We start from the raw sequence: 16,409 nt of genomic DNA, 5'->3' as shown, positions 1-16,409 counted from the left end.
ATCTAAAATAACATTGTTGTCCTGAGCGATCATAATCTTTTCTACGATCGCTCTCTTGTTTCTTCGTCGTGACAAAAACTACTCACATAATCAAACCCAAAACTCATAAAGCACGGAACAACAATCACGAATAAAGGCTGTATAAGACACGAGCCAAAATATGAGCAGATGAGCGAAGTATAGAATCATGCCGGGTGCCGTAGCCCTTGTCCTAGCCGCTGTGCTTTCAACAATTGATTTCTATACACAAGTCCACAGTTTCTTTACATAAAATGAAAAAAAAACGCAAACAGGAGACAGATACCGCTGCGCTCCAAAGTTGGCTGGAGCGGATTGTTGAACCATCGAATAAAGCCAAGGAAAGGGAAAAGCCTCCCGAGATTCTGAGCTGTGAAGGTCAACGCGTCCCAAAAACCAGAAACTGGGAACGACCCAGAATACAAGAGGCGCCCCGTAAGAAGTCAGCGGAGCATCCTCGTGCACGAAGGGAAACCAGCACACTGGTTTTTCCGTGACGTGGTTTCGCCCTTTTTGTTGTTTATTTGCCTCTTTATCGCACTTAACCGTGAGTGTCGTCTTCGCGTCATGGGCTAGAGATACCGTCTTCAAAACCAAGCACGCTGGTTTCAGGGGTGGGCATTGTTTCGCCTTTCTTTTCTCTCTTCCTCGGACGTTGATTGGTGCTTCACCATGAGTCTTCTCTTCGCCTCGCGGGCTACAAATACCATCACCCATCACCCCATTCTCTTCACATCCAGAAAAAGAAATCATCTTTTTCATTGCTCAAGTCGAAAGAAGCCGCGGAGTTCATACAACTATGTCGAGCACTGTCGGGAAAGTCATTCATTGCAAAGGTGCGAGCTTCTGCCATGTTAAAGCCTCAGCATTTCATGCTTTGCGGTTGTCTAATTTATGGTTTTCTGGAACTTCCCTAGTGATTCTATCCTCCTCAGTCCGTGTTTTTTCCGATTATCAGGTTGATTATGCAGCTGAGATTTAGGACTTGTGATTAATTGTTGGTTCTGCTAGTTAAATTGTGCCCACTGCATATAATGACGTTGCTTGAGTTGCTAATTCGTCTGCTAGAAATGGTCCCCATTATGCCTGTGTTGAGTGGACGCACAGTCTCTGATGATTCTGATGATTTCCGCTTTCTTGTTTTCAAACGAAGCTTAAGTTGAAAGAACCTGCATACGGTGGTAACCCAATTCAGGTTTCTGCCATTGTGTCCCTTTGGTAAATTTGTGATTGAATAAGCCATTTCTGCTAGTTTGCCCACTATGATGTCCCGCCTTATCCCAGTTTGTACCTTCTCTTCGAAACAACCAATCAGTGCAGTCTACTTGCATTAACCGAATGTTTTTGGATATTAGCTGCGGTGGCATGGGAAGCCGGAAAGCCGCTGGTGATAGAAGAAGTGGAGGTGGCTCCTCCGCAGGCCATGGAGGTTCGCGTGAAGATCCTCGTCACGGCACTCTGCCACACAGATGTATACTTCTGGGAAGCCAAGGTAAATAGATGTTCCCTCCTTCGATTTGCATGTTCCTCTTAGATTTTTTTTGTCAAAGCAGTTAATAAGATCGGTTGGTCCATCGATTTTCAGGGACAAACCCCAGTTTTCCCTCGCATATTTGGTCACGAAGCAGCAGGGTATGGCCTACTTCTTCATTTGAATTTTAATCGGCCTCAGTTTTATTCTTTCCTTCATTGGTGCTTAGAAATTGCGATCTTCTTTTATCTTAGGATTGTCGAAAGCGTTGGTGAGGGTGTGACAGAGCTCAAACCCGGTGATCATGTGCTTCCAGTGTTCACAGGGGAGTGCAAGGAGTGTCGGCATTGTAAATCTGAGGAGAGCAACATGTGTGACCTGCTCAGGATAAACACGGACAGAGGAGTGATGCTGAACGATGGCAAATCTAGATTCTCGATAAATGGAAAACCCATTTACCATTTCGTTGGGACATCAACTTTCAGCGAGTACACCGTCGTTCATGTCGGTTGCCTAGCCAAGATAAATCCTGCTGCTCCCCTGGACAAAGTTTGCATTCTCAGCTGTGGAATCTCTACTGGTGCGTAATTGAAATGGTGTTTTTTGACCTTTTCATTTGTCAAATTGGTCTTGCTAATCTGAGTTGCAATGCAGGTCTTGGGGCCACCTTGAATGTTGCGAAACCTCCGAAGGGTTCCAGTGTTGCTATATTTGGACTAGGTGCTGTTGGCCTTGCTGTGAGTTTCTGCAATTCTCTCCTTAACATGTTAATGTTATTTTTGTACCGACGACTGCTTGTGCTTTCTTGTTGATCTGAAAAGACTGCTCCTGGTGATTTTTTATCAGGCGGCTGAAGGTGCCAGAATTGCTGGAGCTTCAAGGATAATTGGTGTCGATCTCAATCCGAAAAGGTTTGACGAGGGTGAGTACAATTCTAGCAAGATTAATACTTGGTCCGGTGTTTCATTTGACGTGGTCCCTATGGAAGTTACTTAACAGCATTCAAGAAAAAAAAAAGGTCGTGTCATGAGTTTCGAGTACTGAAAAGGAACAATAAGGTTGCCTCATCATCAAGCTTTCGCTAGTTTCTTTTGTTTACACTGTAGGCATTTTGATCCGCTCTACTTGAGTATAGTTTAATATTTTCTTCCAAATGAATTTGCGATTCCTTCTAACCTTCTGCTGACAGTCAATTTCTTAATCTGAACAGCCAAGAAATTTGGCATTACCGAGTTTGTGAACCCAAAAGATCATCATAAGCCAGTTCAGGAGGTTAGTAAACCAGTATGTTAAGCTGGAAAACTGAAAAAAAAAAACTCAAGTAGAAACTTTAGCATCGGTTTCTGATAGTATGATTCCATCATCCTCAGGTTCTTGCTGAAATGACTGACGGGGGAGTCGACCGAAGTGTTGAGTGCACAGGAAGCATCAATGCCATGATTTCTGCTTTCGAATGTGTTCACGATGTAATCTCCAATGAATTTTGCTGACTGATGTGATATGAGTGATTTCGCAAAGTCACTGATGGAAATATTCATGTTCCTCTGTTTGCAGGGATGGGGTGTGGCAGTACTCGTGGGAGTGCCGAACAAAGATGACGCATTCAAGACTCATCCAATGAATTTCCTGAATGAGAAGACACTCAAGGGCACCTTCTTCGGCAACTACAAGCCACGCTCCGATCTTCCAGATGTTGTCGAGATGTACATGAGGAAGGTAAGTGAGCAAAACGGTGTCATCTTAAACGTGGCTAGTATCCATTCGGTTAGGGGAAGATACAGTAGCCTAATCTACTTCGAAACTTTAACAAACTTGATGATGTTGATTTGGATCCCGGCTTGTCTTATTTCTGCAGGAGCTCGAGCTGGAGAAGTTCATCACACACGAAGTTTGTCTCTCCGAGATCAACAAGGCTTTCGACTACATGCTCAAGGGAGAGTCACTCCGCTGCATCATCCGCATGGATGGATAGAGGAGCCTCAGCCGCTGATCGAGTCTGTCCTATACGTTCGATCAGGTCCCTGAATGTACAAGTGCCAATAAAAGTCGAAACATAGGATGTTGAGGGCTCAAAGGGTCTCCTTTCTTTTCCCGCATGTTTGTACCGTGGTTACTACGTTTAACTATGAATGGAGTTTCAAACAAAGATGCTAGTCCAGATTGTCACTGTATTTCTGGTGCATGAGAACTCCGAAGCTAGATATGAAACCACATCACCGTTTGATAACCTATCTTGATTCACGTCCGGGGTCCGAGTTTCCCGGAGCATTCCAAAAGGACCGGTGAAAACGGTTCTTGTTGACGAGCGCTCTTAGAGCACCGGTTAAACGTACGTGCTGTTTGAGGAACATTTCAGTTTACAGAACCGACAATTAAGCTCTTGATACCAGACTTTCGAACAGTCCGGTGTATTGACAATTGTCATATTCTTTTATTAAGTTAATTGACTATTGCTCCAAGCGCACGTCCTAATAAGTTCGAAGAAAAACAATGCGCAGTTGTTATACCAAATGTGTAAAGCCTGGTTTAGATCCATCCTAACCGGAGATGGTGTAGATAAAATTATTTCAAGCAATGACTAAAGACCTTCAACAAAAGGGTACAATACACCCGAAATCGACACAAGGGTAGGTGGAGAATACCTAGAGATACGAGACAACTCTCTCTAAGGAACTCACCAAATAACCCGTCACTTCGGGGAGTAATTGTTTTACGTCTTTGAGCACCCATAGAGCCTTTGATTATGTGTCGACGAAAATCCGATTTGCTGTGAATAAAGTATCAGAGCCACTTATTCTGCTTGATCGGGATTGTTAGTATTTTTTCTATTAGCATCAATATTTTGCTGGTTATTAGGAGGTCGTAGTGACTAGGGTCGGGCGACTGTTTATTAAAAACACGGGTCTCCGCAAAGTTTCTATTTTTTTTTTTTTTGGATTTTGGAGTGTCTCAAGTCCAGTAAGTTCCCAAAGGGGCCACACCTGCATAGGCCCGGCCCGATGACTTCAACGATCCACGTGAGACTGACTGGGCCGGGCCGGCCTAGCCCAATAAATTTCCCGCCAAATCAAACGAGGACGCGCCAAGCCAACATCTCCCCCTATCTTTCTCTGAGCTTCTGCTTCTTCCTCCTTGCGAAGAGAGTGTCGATTTCCGGCGTCTGTTCATCTCCATCAACGATCACTCCACGAACACATTCTCAGCAAAAGAAGAGAAGGAAAACGCTTCAATATCAGAGAGAGAAGAAGCGGAGTAGGGGGGAAATGAAGGGAGGCACGGTCCAAATCAATTGGCACGAAACCAAACCAGTCCTAACCCTAGATTTCCACCCCCTTTCCGGCCTCCTCGCCACCGGCGGCGCCGATTTCGACATCAAGGTGCTCCTCAATGTTTCTCTCGCCCCTTCCATTTTCTTTCTTCTTTTGTGGTTCCTCGTTCCATGCTTTTCTTGTGCTTAATTGCTTTCGCCATTTTGTAGCTCAAAGTTTGCAATTTGGCCATCGTCTTTTACCGTTTGTTATCTCGACTTTGTTTTCAGCTTTTTCTGTTGCTCTTAAGTTGATTTACGAGGCATTTTACTTGTCTTCGCTGTATCAGGTCTGTGCTTTTCGGAATATAGTGAGCGTAATTGCTGTCTTCTTTCTTAATGTTCCGCAAGACAGTAATTTTGTCCGCCTTCGGAGTTTGAATTTGTAGCCCTTTATTTTAGATTACCCGATGAATGCGATTTCAGTGATAATTAGTGCGTCATGTTTTCTGGAAGTGCCTAATACTTTTTCCCTGATGGTCATTGGAACTGTTCTTGTTGGATTGTGCTAAGTTCGGTCACCACCCTAGATACAGTGGATGTCTCATTTTCCAAATAGCAGGGTGTCTATGGGATCCAGGATAAAGTTGAAGGGTCCATCATATTAAATTTGAGTTTCGGATTCTTATGTAGTTCTTAGATAAGTTGAGTTGCTAATTTATCATTTAACCTGAAGAATACTTCCGCTGTGACTGTGTTTTCTTAGCTTTGGCTTTTAGTTTGCGAAGAGCAGAAGAAAGGTCCTGTAGCAGTGTATCAGAACAGTCTCACGTACCACGGCTCTGCAGTAAATATCCTGCGCTTTTCTCCCTCAGGTAAGAATACTCGATGCTGGTTAAATATGCTCAATGTGTTTAAAGCATATGAGGAGGTTTTTCATCTACTACTTCCCCTGCGTTTCTTGAGATATAGACAACCACTGTCCTATTTAGAAGTCATACACACCACCACGTCTTGCAACTTACTGACAGGCTTATAGGTGTCCCTGCATTGCATCTCTTGAGAATGAGACTCTATCTCATGATAATAGAAGCTATGACAATTGAGCTTAATGCAAAATCTTATGACAGTAGACAGTACTTAAGTGTTCATCAATAAAGAAATTTAAGTATAGATCTGGCTGAATCATTTTTTTAGAGGTAAAGGATTTATTTATTTTTCAGTCTTATCTATCTTTGGTTGTGCACCTTTAGATACAACCCATGATGTGAACATCGGTAGTTGCGTGGTGATAAAGGAAATAAATTGTTTTGATTTGAGTTTTCACGTACTCCTGTCATATGTGAAAATACAGTAGTCAATCTTCATTGTGATCAGCTTCTTGCATAGGATTCTTGTCGGGTTGAAATTCACCTATTCTGTAGATGCGAAATTGAGCTGAAAATTATAGTGTAAATGTCATTTCCAAACTGGTATAACCATAACACATTTAATTTAAACTTATTTTCGTCTCACAAAAAAATCCCAAACTAATACCTCATGACACATTTACCCCAAATTTTTGGTCTCATAAAAACCCCAAACTAATACCCTTACGACACATATAGCCCATATTAAATCCCATCTCACAAAAGATCTCAAACTAGTACCCCTGATCGAAATCTACTCTCCCTTAAAAAGCATACTTGTCAACACGTGCATTTTTCATGTCGAATTTGTCGTTCTCCACGTAGGATCCGTCTTGCAGTCGTTTGCCACATGTGGTAACATGTATGCATTTTAACAGGAAATTGGTCAGAATGCTAACGGAGAGAATATTTGGGTCAGGGATACTGGTTGGGTTCTTTTGTGAAACGAAAATTAGCTTGAGGTAAATGTATATCGGATTAGAATTTTTTATGGATTTCATGGAGTACCAATTTGGGATTTTTTTTGTGAAATGAAAATTAGTTTATGGTAAATGAATCGCTGGGATACCGTTTTGAGATTTTTGCTATCCCTGAATTATAATTTATCAATATGAGCTAGTGCAACTATTAGAGGTGTCAGTTTGAGGTATCATTCAAAGCATTTTTGTTTTCTCTAATTCTTGAATAAAATGCTCTTCTTTTGTTACTGTATTTACTGCTGTGAATTCCCACAGTCAATAATAATCTGCTATGTCATGCAGGGGAATTACTGGCCTCTGGTGCTGATGGTATGGTGTCAATTCATGTTTCAAGCTACTTTTCCAGTACAGGTTGGGAGCCCTAGGTAGTACGAAGAGGCTAATTAGTTTGATATCATGTCTTGTTTTTCAGGAGGAGAGCTGATCTTATGGAAGTTGCATGTAGGAGAAGCTGGTCAGATGTGGAAAGTTCTCAAGACATTATCGTACGACCATATCTTCTGATATAATGTTGTGCTTCTTTCTTCAAGGAATTTGCTGATGTCCAATGTCAGATCATGCCAATCATCTTTAGCATTTTCTTCTTGGAAGTTGTTGGTTAATGACTTGACTCTGGAAATTAGCAGCTAATGTCCCTCCGAGTGGTGTTTACTTGGGAAAGGAAATCTCTCAAACTGACTAGTGTTATTGAAGAAGGGTTAACAATTTCTGTTCGTGTCAACTATTCGTGTCATTTTGTGTCGTTTAAAAGATGATTCAAATTTTCATTAAAAATGAGTGAAAATGTGTCAATTAGTGTCAGTTTGAGTTCAGTCGGGCCGTGTCGTGCCAGGTTCGGATTTCTTCCATTATGTTCGTTTTGAGTTCAAGTCGTGTTCTCATGTCGTGTCGGGAATTGTCCTGTCCTCTGCAGACCGTTTCGTATATATATTTTTGTTACCATGTTACTTAGCTAATTTAGGCTGTCACGACACGAGAGCATGACTATAAACATAAGAATATTGGTATTTGTATAATTTGAGGAAGCATAAGCTAAGTTTAAGGCCAGGTGGAACAGATTCATTGTGTTGCTGCCTGGCTGTAGGGATGTAGGTTTCAGCCCATACAGTGATGCACATATTTTGTATTTCATTTGCTATTTTGGTTCATTAACTAGTGTGGATTCATATTGGCAAGACGTTGGGCAGGCTTTGTAGAGTAAGTCCTGTTTTAATATGTGTCGCTTTTTGTGAGCCAGGTTTCATCGGAAGGACATTTTGGACCTTGAATGGTCTAAAGATAGTGCATTTCTGATTTCAGGATCAGTTGATAATTCTTGCATCATTTGGGATGTTAATAAAGGTGAGGACTATCCGACTAAGAACTTTCAGTTTCATAATTGAGAATATTGATTGACAGATTATTCTACTCCTTTTCAGGATCGGTTCATCAGATTTTGGATGCTCATTTGCACTATGTTCAGGGGGTCGCATGGGATCCATTGGCTAAATATGTTGCTTCTCTCAGTTCAGATAGGACCTGTCGAATTTACGTTAATAAGCCTCAGATAAAAGGAAAGAGTTCAGAGAAGATGAATTATGTCTGTCACCATGTTATCTCCAAGGCAGAATCCCAGCTACCAGATGATTCAAGGGTTTAGTTCTTTCTCATGTCCTAATGCGACTAAATCTAATATGGTGTTTAGGAATACTAAACGTCTTTTGTGGTTTGTGACAGTCTGCAAAAAGTCATCTCTTTCATGATGAGACACTACCATCATTCTTTCGAAGATTAGCCTGGGCACCAGATGGATCCTTTTTACTCGTGCCTGCTGGTACTCATATGATTCCCTGCATTTTCACTTGCCTTTTTCTTTCTCGACCTTATTGACAAATTAGTATGGATGATTCTCGGTTCTTATTTTTGTGAATGAGCTCCATCTTAAAGTAGTATTCTCAGCAATATTTTCCTGAAGTTCTTTGAGCTTGCAATATTTGTCACGTAACATAAGGTCGTTTGCAACAAAAACTACATCCTCCTATCAATGTTGCTTCTCCACTACTGCAGGTTCTTACAAATTATTGCCTTCAGCAGAACCTGTGAATACTGCTTATATATTTTCTAGAAGAGGTCTGTCAAGGTAAAACTCTGACTGCAATCTGTCTTTTAAGAAGACTTCTTCAGTTTTGAGTACACTATCTGTGGTAACGAGCTTAAAGTAATAATGGCTTGGAGATAGCATAATTAAAGCTAAACTATCATATATTAGTCGCTCTGTTTGAAAGTAATCTTGGGGTTTACTATTGATCACATTTAGGAGATGGTCAAATCAAAGTGCTTGCATAGTTTTTTTGTGGGGTTTATAATTATGGTTCCCTCGTGATTCTGATATTACCTTGAGGAAGGAATAACATAGGAACTAGGAATTACATGGGGTAGCTTCTGTCTTGCTTTATAAATCTTGTACATTTTAGTTCGTCTAATTCTTGTCAAGCTTTCTCATCCAACGGCAAACAAATATTAAGCCTGGCCTTACATTGGTCCACCAAAGAAACTCTCAGGGCATGATTTTCTTTTCTTAATTTGCAGACCTGCTATACAGCTCCCTGGAGCTAGCAAACCTGTTGTTGCAGTTCGTTTCTGTCCTGTGGTCTTTAATCTTCGAGGATCCAACTCTGGTATGTTGCATAGATCAGAATGTTGTTTCCAAGCAAAGAAAAGGATCAAGTGGGGCATTAAGTCGGATGACTTTTGATGCTTTTGCAGCAGGGTTTTTCAAGCTCCCTTATCGCATTGTTTTTGCCGTGGCTACTTTGAATTCCTTGTACATCTATGACACAGAAAGTGTCCCACCAATAGCAGTTTTGGCTGGTCTTCACTATGCAGCTATAACTGATATTGCATGGTAAGTTGGGTGATTTTACTCAATAGTGCTAAAGTTTACTCTGCCAACCAGAAGCTTTTTTCTGGTGGGTACAGCTATTCTTTGAAAGTCAAGATACAAGTGTCCACTAGCTCTGTTTCTGTGCTGCGATTACTTTGGTGCTGGAACATTGGTTGCCTTAATTCTGATTGTAGTACTTTTTACTTAGACGCATTGGGCTAAGTTCCGTTGCCACAACAGAGAATTATCCTGCATTCCTTCATTTCAATATCTACATTTAAATTCTCAAACAGCTCTGTAAAGGATTTTATTACTCTCTGGACTTAGTGTATTTGTTGAGCAGTGAAATTTAGGAATTACCTTTGGATTGGCACCAAATTCCTGCTTCTATCTAATTCATAATGGATTCTAATTTTTATCATAATAAAATGACACCTTGACATCAATATGTAAGCTCTCTACATTCTTAGTATTTGTTGAAGTATCGTAGGCAATGCTTGATTTAGCCTCTTGATGTTAGATCCTATGTTTTCTTCTTAGGAACCTGATTTGCTTCCAAACACTGTGGTTGGTAGACAGTATGTACTAACAAGTGCTACTAATTGCTCTTGAAAGGTCTCTAGATGCCCATTTCCTAGCACTTTCTTCTCAAGACGGCTACTGTACCTTGTTGGAATTTGAAAATAATGAGTTGGGGTCCCGTGCCTCCATGTCAGGTTGGTTTACTTTTATGTCCATCGCTTGCATCTATCCATCTTAAATTAGCTTCTCTTGGTTGCTTAAGACATTCTTTTCACTATTTCAGCGGAGAATATTGCGGAGGAAAAGAAAATTGATGATCACAAGGTGGATGTTTCAATTGAATCTACTACCAGTGATAGAAACATGAATGCTCAGGCAGACGAGGGAGATGTTAAGGAGGGGTCTCCTATTGTAACGAGCTGTTCTGTCCCAAATAAGCAGGCCAAGAGGCGCATTACTCCAATGGCAATTGATTAGACGTAAATTGTAAATGTTTTTTGGGTACAAGTACGTTTTGTTTTTTTACCTTATGTTACATCCACATTGCTTCCAATGGCATAAGGAGAAAAAGTTACTACTCAGTTACCGTACCGCTAAAATCGTGTTTCATTTCTAGGATGTTCATGCTTCCTATTGGAATCATGCTATTATCTTGTTAGTATAAACCAGCTTCAGATTTAGATCATACAGTAATTACACTACTGAAGGTGGAAGCAGTTTTTTTTTTTTTTTTCAGGTGGAATCAGTTTTATCTGCTCTCTGTTTCATGTGAATGCTGTCTGAGAGGTCACAAGGAAATCACCCTCAGATTCCAACTTGTTATACAGTGGCGATTCATTGTAATTCTGGACCATGTGCTCTGCTTTTTCTGAATTTGATTTTATCAATCAGTTTGTTTGAATATTGTTCAAGTTACTCTGCCTCTTTACAATATATTTCCTTTTACCTTGTTCTCCGTGAAAGGGCTTAAATGTTGCAAGGGAAATGATCGAATACAGCAGCAAGCCAATGCTCTTTACTCGAAAAAAAAGATTCCTATTGTCCAGCCCTTGCCGAGATGTATTTTCCATTATGCTGTCGGGTTTTGTTCATCATATCCCTTGCAAAACCTGTATAGTCATAGAATGTCGACTGATTTCGAAGGCAAGCTTAACATGGCAAGTGCTTCATGTGACCATTTTGCTTCCTAATTCTTTCCTCGATATGTTTGGAATATGCGCGTCATTAGCTTCTTTTAAGCATTTTCGCCTTGAATGTACAGGCTTTGTTACAATGGACATCTCAATTATAAAACCAAAAGCTACAGACACCTCGAAGGAATGGATAGCATCTGTAACCCCTGTTACAGCCTCATGGCAGAACCAGAAAAGAGCGCACAGAAATCAAGCTGTTTGGACCTTTATACCACTTCTTTCCTCTTTGTTGGAAACAAAATTGTGTAGTTGTTTGTAAAATACAGTGTAACAGACAATAAAAATTATTGTTACATCTGAGAGATGATTTTGACCTCTTTGACAAAAAAACTAAAGAATTCCAGAAAGAATGAAAAAAAATCGGTTCGTGTCACTATCTGCTCTTACTTGAGAAGCTCTATCATTCTCCAAGGCATCTGGATTTACTCGGAGACTTGCCAAAAGTATCAGGCATTGTGCCAAAACAATCAGCAAGGAGAGATCAATGCAGACAGATCAATAAAACTTGATTACTCCAGCTCTTTAAGGGTTGAAGAATGTAGCAATTGCTCTCATAAACTGTGGAGCTATATATTCTCTTCTTCAATCTGCATGCAGTTTAAAACAGGTCAGAGAAGTAAATCGTTCGAAAACGCGGAAAACAATTGATTAGGTAGTATCAGAAGGCCATAAAGGCTGTGCCATGCGGAGTAGTCATATAGCAGAAAGGAATGCAATTCCACAGGTCAGAAGGTAGGAATTTGTGCCTGTGGTGAATTGCAGTTCAATAAGATCGTCTTATGCATCTCTCACTAACTGTACATGATAAGATATGCTGCTCAAATATGTTAAAATCGGGAAGACTTCCTTTATGGAGTTCTGCATAACAAATGCAGTCGTACCTGAATATAATGAATGAACACAAAAGATGACTGGATGATAATATTATGGGTGCCTGATGCTTCTGTAAGTATAGCATTTCAAACTAAGGGGCCCATTTGTTTGAAGGAAAACTGTTTCCAAGAAATTTTTTCCAGACTTTTTGGTTTCATGAATGAGGGAAAACTAATCAATGCATAAAAAACATTTTCCATGGACTGAAAACAACCTTAGCTTGGGGGAAAACTGACTTCCCCTTTTGGCAAGAAGGAAATCTCTTTCCCTAAACTACCAAATAAATGAAAATTATTTATTTATTTTCCTTGAAAATGATTACAATGGAATATATATTCCTTTATCATGATGTTTTCAGTGGAACAAAACACCTTTATATCTTTTACAAGGAGAAAGCATCTTATGTTATAAATACAAGTGTGGCAGTGTTGACGTGGTATAACCAATCACCACTATCCGTGTGCTATGAATCTCATCCTATTTAATGCCATGTGCGGATGCCTCTCACTTTTGAATAACCGGTGGTGATTACCCACATGTCACTCCCACATGGTGTACTCATTACATAAGGTACCTTCTCCTTTACAAGGTTAATTCCAACTTCATTTCCAAGTAGGGGGCAAGAGGAAACAAACAAGCAAAAGCATGAGATAAATGAAAAGAGAGAGATCGGAACTGACCCCCTGGTGCCACTCTCTACAGAGGCGATTCATGGTTAGTAAGAATGTAATAAAGAAGAATTTCATTCCACATATCAGGTAATCCCGGAAGACACCAATGGCTACAGTCGGGCAGAGATGGGTTATCACTCCAATTGCCCACATGTGCATCAATTCTGAAAGCTGACAGCGATGTAATGCGCAAAAGGGTAATAGGAAAGCTCATGTTCTTCACCACCTCCTCCGCAATGTCTGCGAATACATGTTGGTCTCTCCTGCTAGCTTCCAGGATGGGGTACTGAGTCACGTTGCAAGATCTACTTCTTTGGTCACTGGTACTGAGATATATGGTATTAGTCATATGTAAAGACAAAAAAGACGTGGCCAAGTTGATATGGAGTCTTGCATGAAAATAAAACAGCATGACAAACTAATTATGGAACCTCTTAAAATTTATCCGAGCAAAGGTGACACTGGTAAGTTATGCTTTTGACCAGCATTCTCTTTAGACCATATAATCAGGCATCCTCATAAATCAAATTTAATCAATTGATTATGAAGAAAGATGAAACTTCTCCTTCAGGCATTTGTTATCTATCAGTAACAACAATCCTTCTGACATGGAAAAGTTGGAATCATAGGCTAAGCTTGATATTACAGGAAGTGAAAGGAGAGTCCCACTTCTGAAGACAAAACTTGAGTTTTTTATTTCCCAACAAAGAAACATTGTTTAGAGATAAGAGTAGTTGCCAAGCAAGGCAAGGGTGCAGCATATCTCCAACAAAATATCAGACAGAAAAATCTAATCATAAAGCAATACCTCCAATGAGATGGTTCAAAAGTCCTGAAGAAGACGCTTGTTCGTTTTCTGTCAATTGTTCTCTCGACCCACGATGCCCAAGTGTCAAGTGCTACTCTGAAAGCACCAGGAATTGACATTCCAAGCTTTAATGAACTTCCGACCTGGAAATAACAACCCCTGCCGAACATAAAGTTCAGAATCAAAGCAAATGCTAAAACAGATTATGATGATAGAGCACAGTTGAAATGCTGATTTGGCAAGACTTATTTTTCATCTGTACAATAGGAGAGTATCGGAGATGGAGACAAAGATAATGCAAGCTGCCAGTCTTCAGGAGCATTACGCGTTCAATGGAGAACAAGGCCACAGGTGGACAAAATATACAAATATTAGCCGGAAATAGCTTGGAAAACAAATTCTTAGTTGGAAAATTCTATTATACATCATCGTCATGATAGAGAAACTATATTAGTACAGAATCCGATTCAGGCTGCCATAACTGTTAGATCAGATAAAAAAGAATTAACGAATAGCAGGAAGTATAGACTGAACAATGGGCAAGATCACAAAGTCTATGTACTTTCTGATGGGTAATCTGTCAAGATCATATGTGAAACTTGCTGCATTTCACTAATCTTGAATATTGGAAGCATTCCCCGCGATCTCCACAGGCAAGAAGAAAAGACAAAAGTACACAAAGATAATGTTTTGGGGGTAAAATTTGACTCTACCAAATAAACAGCTCAGTCTTAGTAAGAGTGAATGCTTGGAAGAGCCTACAGAAGTGGCTGGCTATTTAGAGAATTATTGCCATGTATGAATGTTGAAACTACGATATGTACAATTGTCTGAGATAAACCATTGCCAATTTCTAGCTTTGGGTTGCATCTTTTTCATTTGAAATCTTTTGAGATTCACCATGAGTATAAAACACAAAAAATTGGAACATTTGATGCTGTCAACAATAGAGCAGTGCAACATCAATGAGCGTCTGAGTACCACTTATGCTGATGACAGGACAAGAAACTTACGTTTCAAAGAGCTTCCCTGGCACCCACCACTGCCCCGTGTTGAAAATTAGAACATCTGTATCCACCCAATGACTACTAATATCATCAAGTTTGTCCAATTTAAGCGTTGATCTGACCCTTCTTGGTGCATACCTAGGCATCCAACCATGTTGCACCAGGAATACAGACCGAAAGAATTCAACGGTGAAGTTGAAGGAACTAAAGCGAACACCTAAGAATCTGATCCGCTTTGTGATCTTACTCCCATTTAATTCATACACAGTCTTCTTATCCTCCACTCCAGTCATGAGCAAACATATCAATGACTCCCACTGTGACCTGCTCATCGAATCACCGACAAAGACAAGCCTTCTGTTTCTCAGCCACTCAAGTACGGCATGCACATCAAATTTCGGAACGTCACAGTTCTTGGGCTTCCACCTCCACTTAAGATATTGATCATCTGTCCTACCATTACCCAAGCAATTGAATCCTTGCTCAGCGAAAGGACATTCCGAAGCATTGTACAATGGATAGCTATCATCCTGAATCCAACCCCCATCAGAAACATCGCAAAGACTCATCGACACGTTACTCTGGGAACTAGTGTCACCATTGAAAGTATGCTTCAGACTAGGAACCACGAAAATATAGCTGGCAGAAATGGCCAACAGGAAAGTAAACAGAAACCCAATCACAATAGGCACATGATAGTGCCGAGAAACCACAGTGGGTCGGCCAACTCTTGGGCTTCCAATAGTCAAGGCCCTGCGGTTCAAGGAAGCACTTCTGTTGAAAGTATGCATTATCTTACAAAGCCATAGAACCAAGATTCAATAGACACTCTTGCCATAGGAAACGCTGTTAGCATACAAGCATCCCGTAAACCACTTTTCCTCGAAGGACTTAGATGCATCAATCGATCCAGTAAGTTCCATTCCATCAAACACCATTAGCCTAACATTGCAATAGCACTACTGTCCATTCAACGCACAAAATCATCGCCAAATCGAAGTAGAAATGTAATCAAAAATCCAAATTTGACATTCTGATAACAAATCCGCAAGATCCCCCCATAAACTCAAAGCTAGATGAATCTCTCAATGCCTCGTATTACTATTTAATCATAACCCAGCAAGAAACCGGCCGAAATATCAGATGGGCGTGAACCAAATCTCAGAAAGCAATGAACTTGAATGCAGAAACATTGCATTCGCGCAATGCTTCCAATATTAACGGCAGGGAAAGCATGGAGATTCAAGTAGCGCATCGGGCGATGCTGAGAGTTCAAGACTGTACCATTTGATGCGAACAGATCGACAGGTGATTCAGTAGCGGGACAAGATCCGAGGTGGTTGAGAAAAACAGAGAGAGTGGCATTTCAAAGTCGAAGACATAGAGAAACCTGGACAGGGTGGTTTGATTTTGATATTCAAAGTAGTTATTACTTGGAATGGAAGAGGTCAGCCTCGTCATTTCGGTCCAGTGGCATGGGATGGGAACATAAGAAAATGAAACACGACCAAGCTTTGTCTTGTCTCTTCACCTGCCGAGGACTTTTTCATTAATTCATTCTTTAATCACCGTCCCAGATCACAAGCTCACAACCCAATTTAGTACTCATCCTTTCGTGGATGACGTGTTCATATTGGCAAAAATTTCAAGAAGAATTCTGCCAGCATTTCCTTTTTGGAGAAGTCTATTTCCATGGCTTCAGAAACTAAGGGCATGTTTGGAAATATTTCTATTTCTCAGTTTTTCTGTTCTTTCATTCCTTAAAATAGAAAAAATAAATAAATCTATTTGTGTACGTAAGTCAGTTCATTCATTTTTCTGTTCCCGAATCAGATAAGTGGTTAGGGA

General features: G+C 40.4%; 3 protein-coding genes across 5 annotated transcripts; 2 read left to right on the top strand and 1 right to left on the bottom strand.

Moving 5' to 3' along the window:
• Nucleotides 1-653: 653 nt before the first annotated feature.
• On the top strand, nt 654-3,642 carry LOC115726493 (alcohol dehydrogenase 3-like). The gene is made up of 10 exons (XM_030656389.2): nt 654-854; nt 1,374-1,510; nt 1,604-1,650; nt 1,744-2,069; nt 2,144-2,226; nt 2,336-2,411; nt 2,700-2,761; nt 2,860-2,955; nt 3,044-3,205; nt 3,345-3,642. Exons 1-10 carry the CDS (start codon nt 818-820, stop codon nt 3,459-3,461), a joined length of 1,143 nt encoding a protein of 380 aa, XP_030512249.2. The 5' UTR covers nt 654-817; the 3' UTR covers nt 3,462-3,642.
• Nucleotides 3,643-4,588: 946 nt separating this feature from the next.
• On the top strand, nt 4,589-10,716 carry LOC115726492 (chromatin assembly factor 1 subunit FAS2). Of its 2 annotated transcripts, none has more exons than XM_030656388.2 (12): nt 4,589-4,866; nt 5,503-5,611; nt 6,907-6,933; nt 7,037-7,109; nt 7,862-7,965; nt 8,043-8,257; nt 8,341-8,437; nt 8,671-8,743; nt 9,193-9,281; nt 9,373-9,508; nt 10,103-10,203; nt 10,293-10,716. In XM_030656388.2, exons 1-12 carry the CDS (start codon nt 4,753-4,755, stop codon nt 10,484-10,486), a joined length of 1,332 nt encoding a protein of 443 aa, XP_030512248.2. In that variant the 5' UTR covers nt 4,589-4,752; the 3' UTR covers nt 10,487-10,716. The 2 variants fall into 2 exon arrangements, with proteins under 2 accessions (XP_030512248.2, XP_030512247.2); XM_030656387.2 differs by having other exon boundaries at nt 9,370-9,508.
• Nucleotides 10,717-11,385: 669 nt separating this feature from the next.
• Nucleotides 11,386-16,027, bottom strand: LOC115726498 (protein trichome berefringence-like 7). Of its 2 annotated transcripts, none has more exons than XM_048285772.1 (4): nt 14,568-16,027; nt 13,555-13,713; nt 12,756-13,066; nt 11,386-11,789 (listed from the first exon to the last, which is right to left on the bottom strand). In XM_048285772.1, exons 1-3 carry the CDS (start codon nt 15,350-15,352, stop codon nt 12,772-12,774), a joined length of 1,239 nt encoding a protein of 412 aa, XP_048141729.1. In that variant the 5' UTR covers nt 15,353-16,027; the 3' UTR covers nt 11,386-11,789; nt 12,756-12,771. The 2 variants fall into 2 exon arrangements, with proteins under 2 accessions (XP_048141729.1, XP_048141724.1); XM_048285767.1 differs by having other exon boundaries at nt 12,756-13,072; nt 14,568-16,021.
• Nucleotides 16,028-16,409: the final 382 nt, after the last annotated feature.

The sequence above is a fragment of the Rhodamnia argentea genome, chromosome 1 (assembly GCF_020921035.1).
Source record: "Rhodamnia argentea isolate NSW1041297 chromosome 1, ASM2092103v1, whole genome shotgun sequence".
NCBI lineage: Eukaryota > Viridiplantae > Streptophyta > Magnoliopsida > Myrtales > Myrtaceae > Rhodamnia > Rhodamnia argentea.
This window is presented reverse-complemented; position numbering and strand designations above follow the sequence as displayed.

What these genes read in the sequence shown, in the direction of transcription:
- LOC115726498 (XM_048285767.1), bottom strand. Translation starts at nt 15,352, where the DNA reads ATGCATACTTTCAACAGAAGTGCTTCCTTGAACCGCAGGGCCTTGACT. An exon ending in CCAGGGAAGCTCTTTGAAAC is followed by an intron (nt 13,714 to 14,567) that starts GTAAGTTTCTTG and finishes TATGTTCGGCAG; the next exon opens with GGGTTGTTATTTCCAGGTCG. An exon ending in TTTGAACCATCTCATTGGAG is followed by an intron (nt 13,073 to 13,554) that starts GTATTGCTTTAT and finishes CATATATCTCAG; the next exon opens with TACCAGTGACCAAAGAAGTA.
- LOC115726493 (XM_030656389.2), top strand. Translation starts at nt 818, where the DNA reads ATGTCGAGCACTGTCGGGAAAGTCATTCATTGCAAAG. An exon ending in TAGGTGCTGTTGGCCTTGCT is followed by an intron (nt 2,227 to 2,335) that starts GTGAGTTTCTGC and finishes ATTTTTTATCAG; the next exon opens with GCGGCTGAAGGTGCCAGAAT. An exon ending in TCGAGATGTACATGAGGAAG is followed by an intron (nt 3,206 to 3,344) that starts GTAAGTGAGCAA and finishes TTATTTCTGCAG; the next exon opens with GAGCTCGAGCTGGAGAAGTT.
- LOC115726492 (XM_030656387.2), top strand. Translation starts at nt 4,753, where the DNA reads ATGAAGGGAGGCACGGTCCAAATCAATTGGCACGAAACCAAACCAGTC. An exon ending in ACTGGCCTCTGGTGCTGATG is followed by an intron (nt 6,934 to 7,036) that starts GTATGGTGTCAA and finishes CTTGTTTTTCAG; the next exon opens with GAGGAGAGCTGATCTTATGG. An exon ending in CTTTTTACTCGTGCCTGCTG is followed by an intron (nt 8,438 to 8,670) that starts GTACTCATATGA and finishes CCACTACTGCAG; the next exon opens with GTTCTTACAAATTATTGCCT.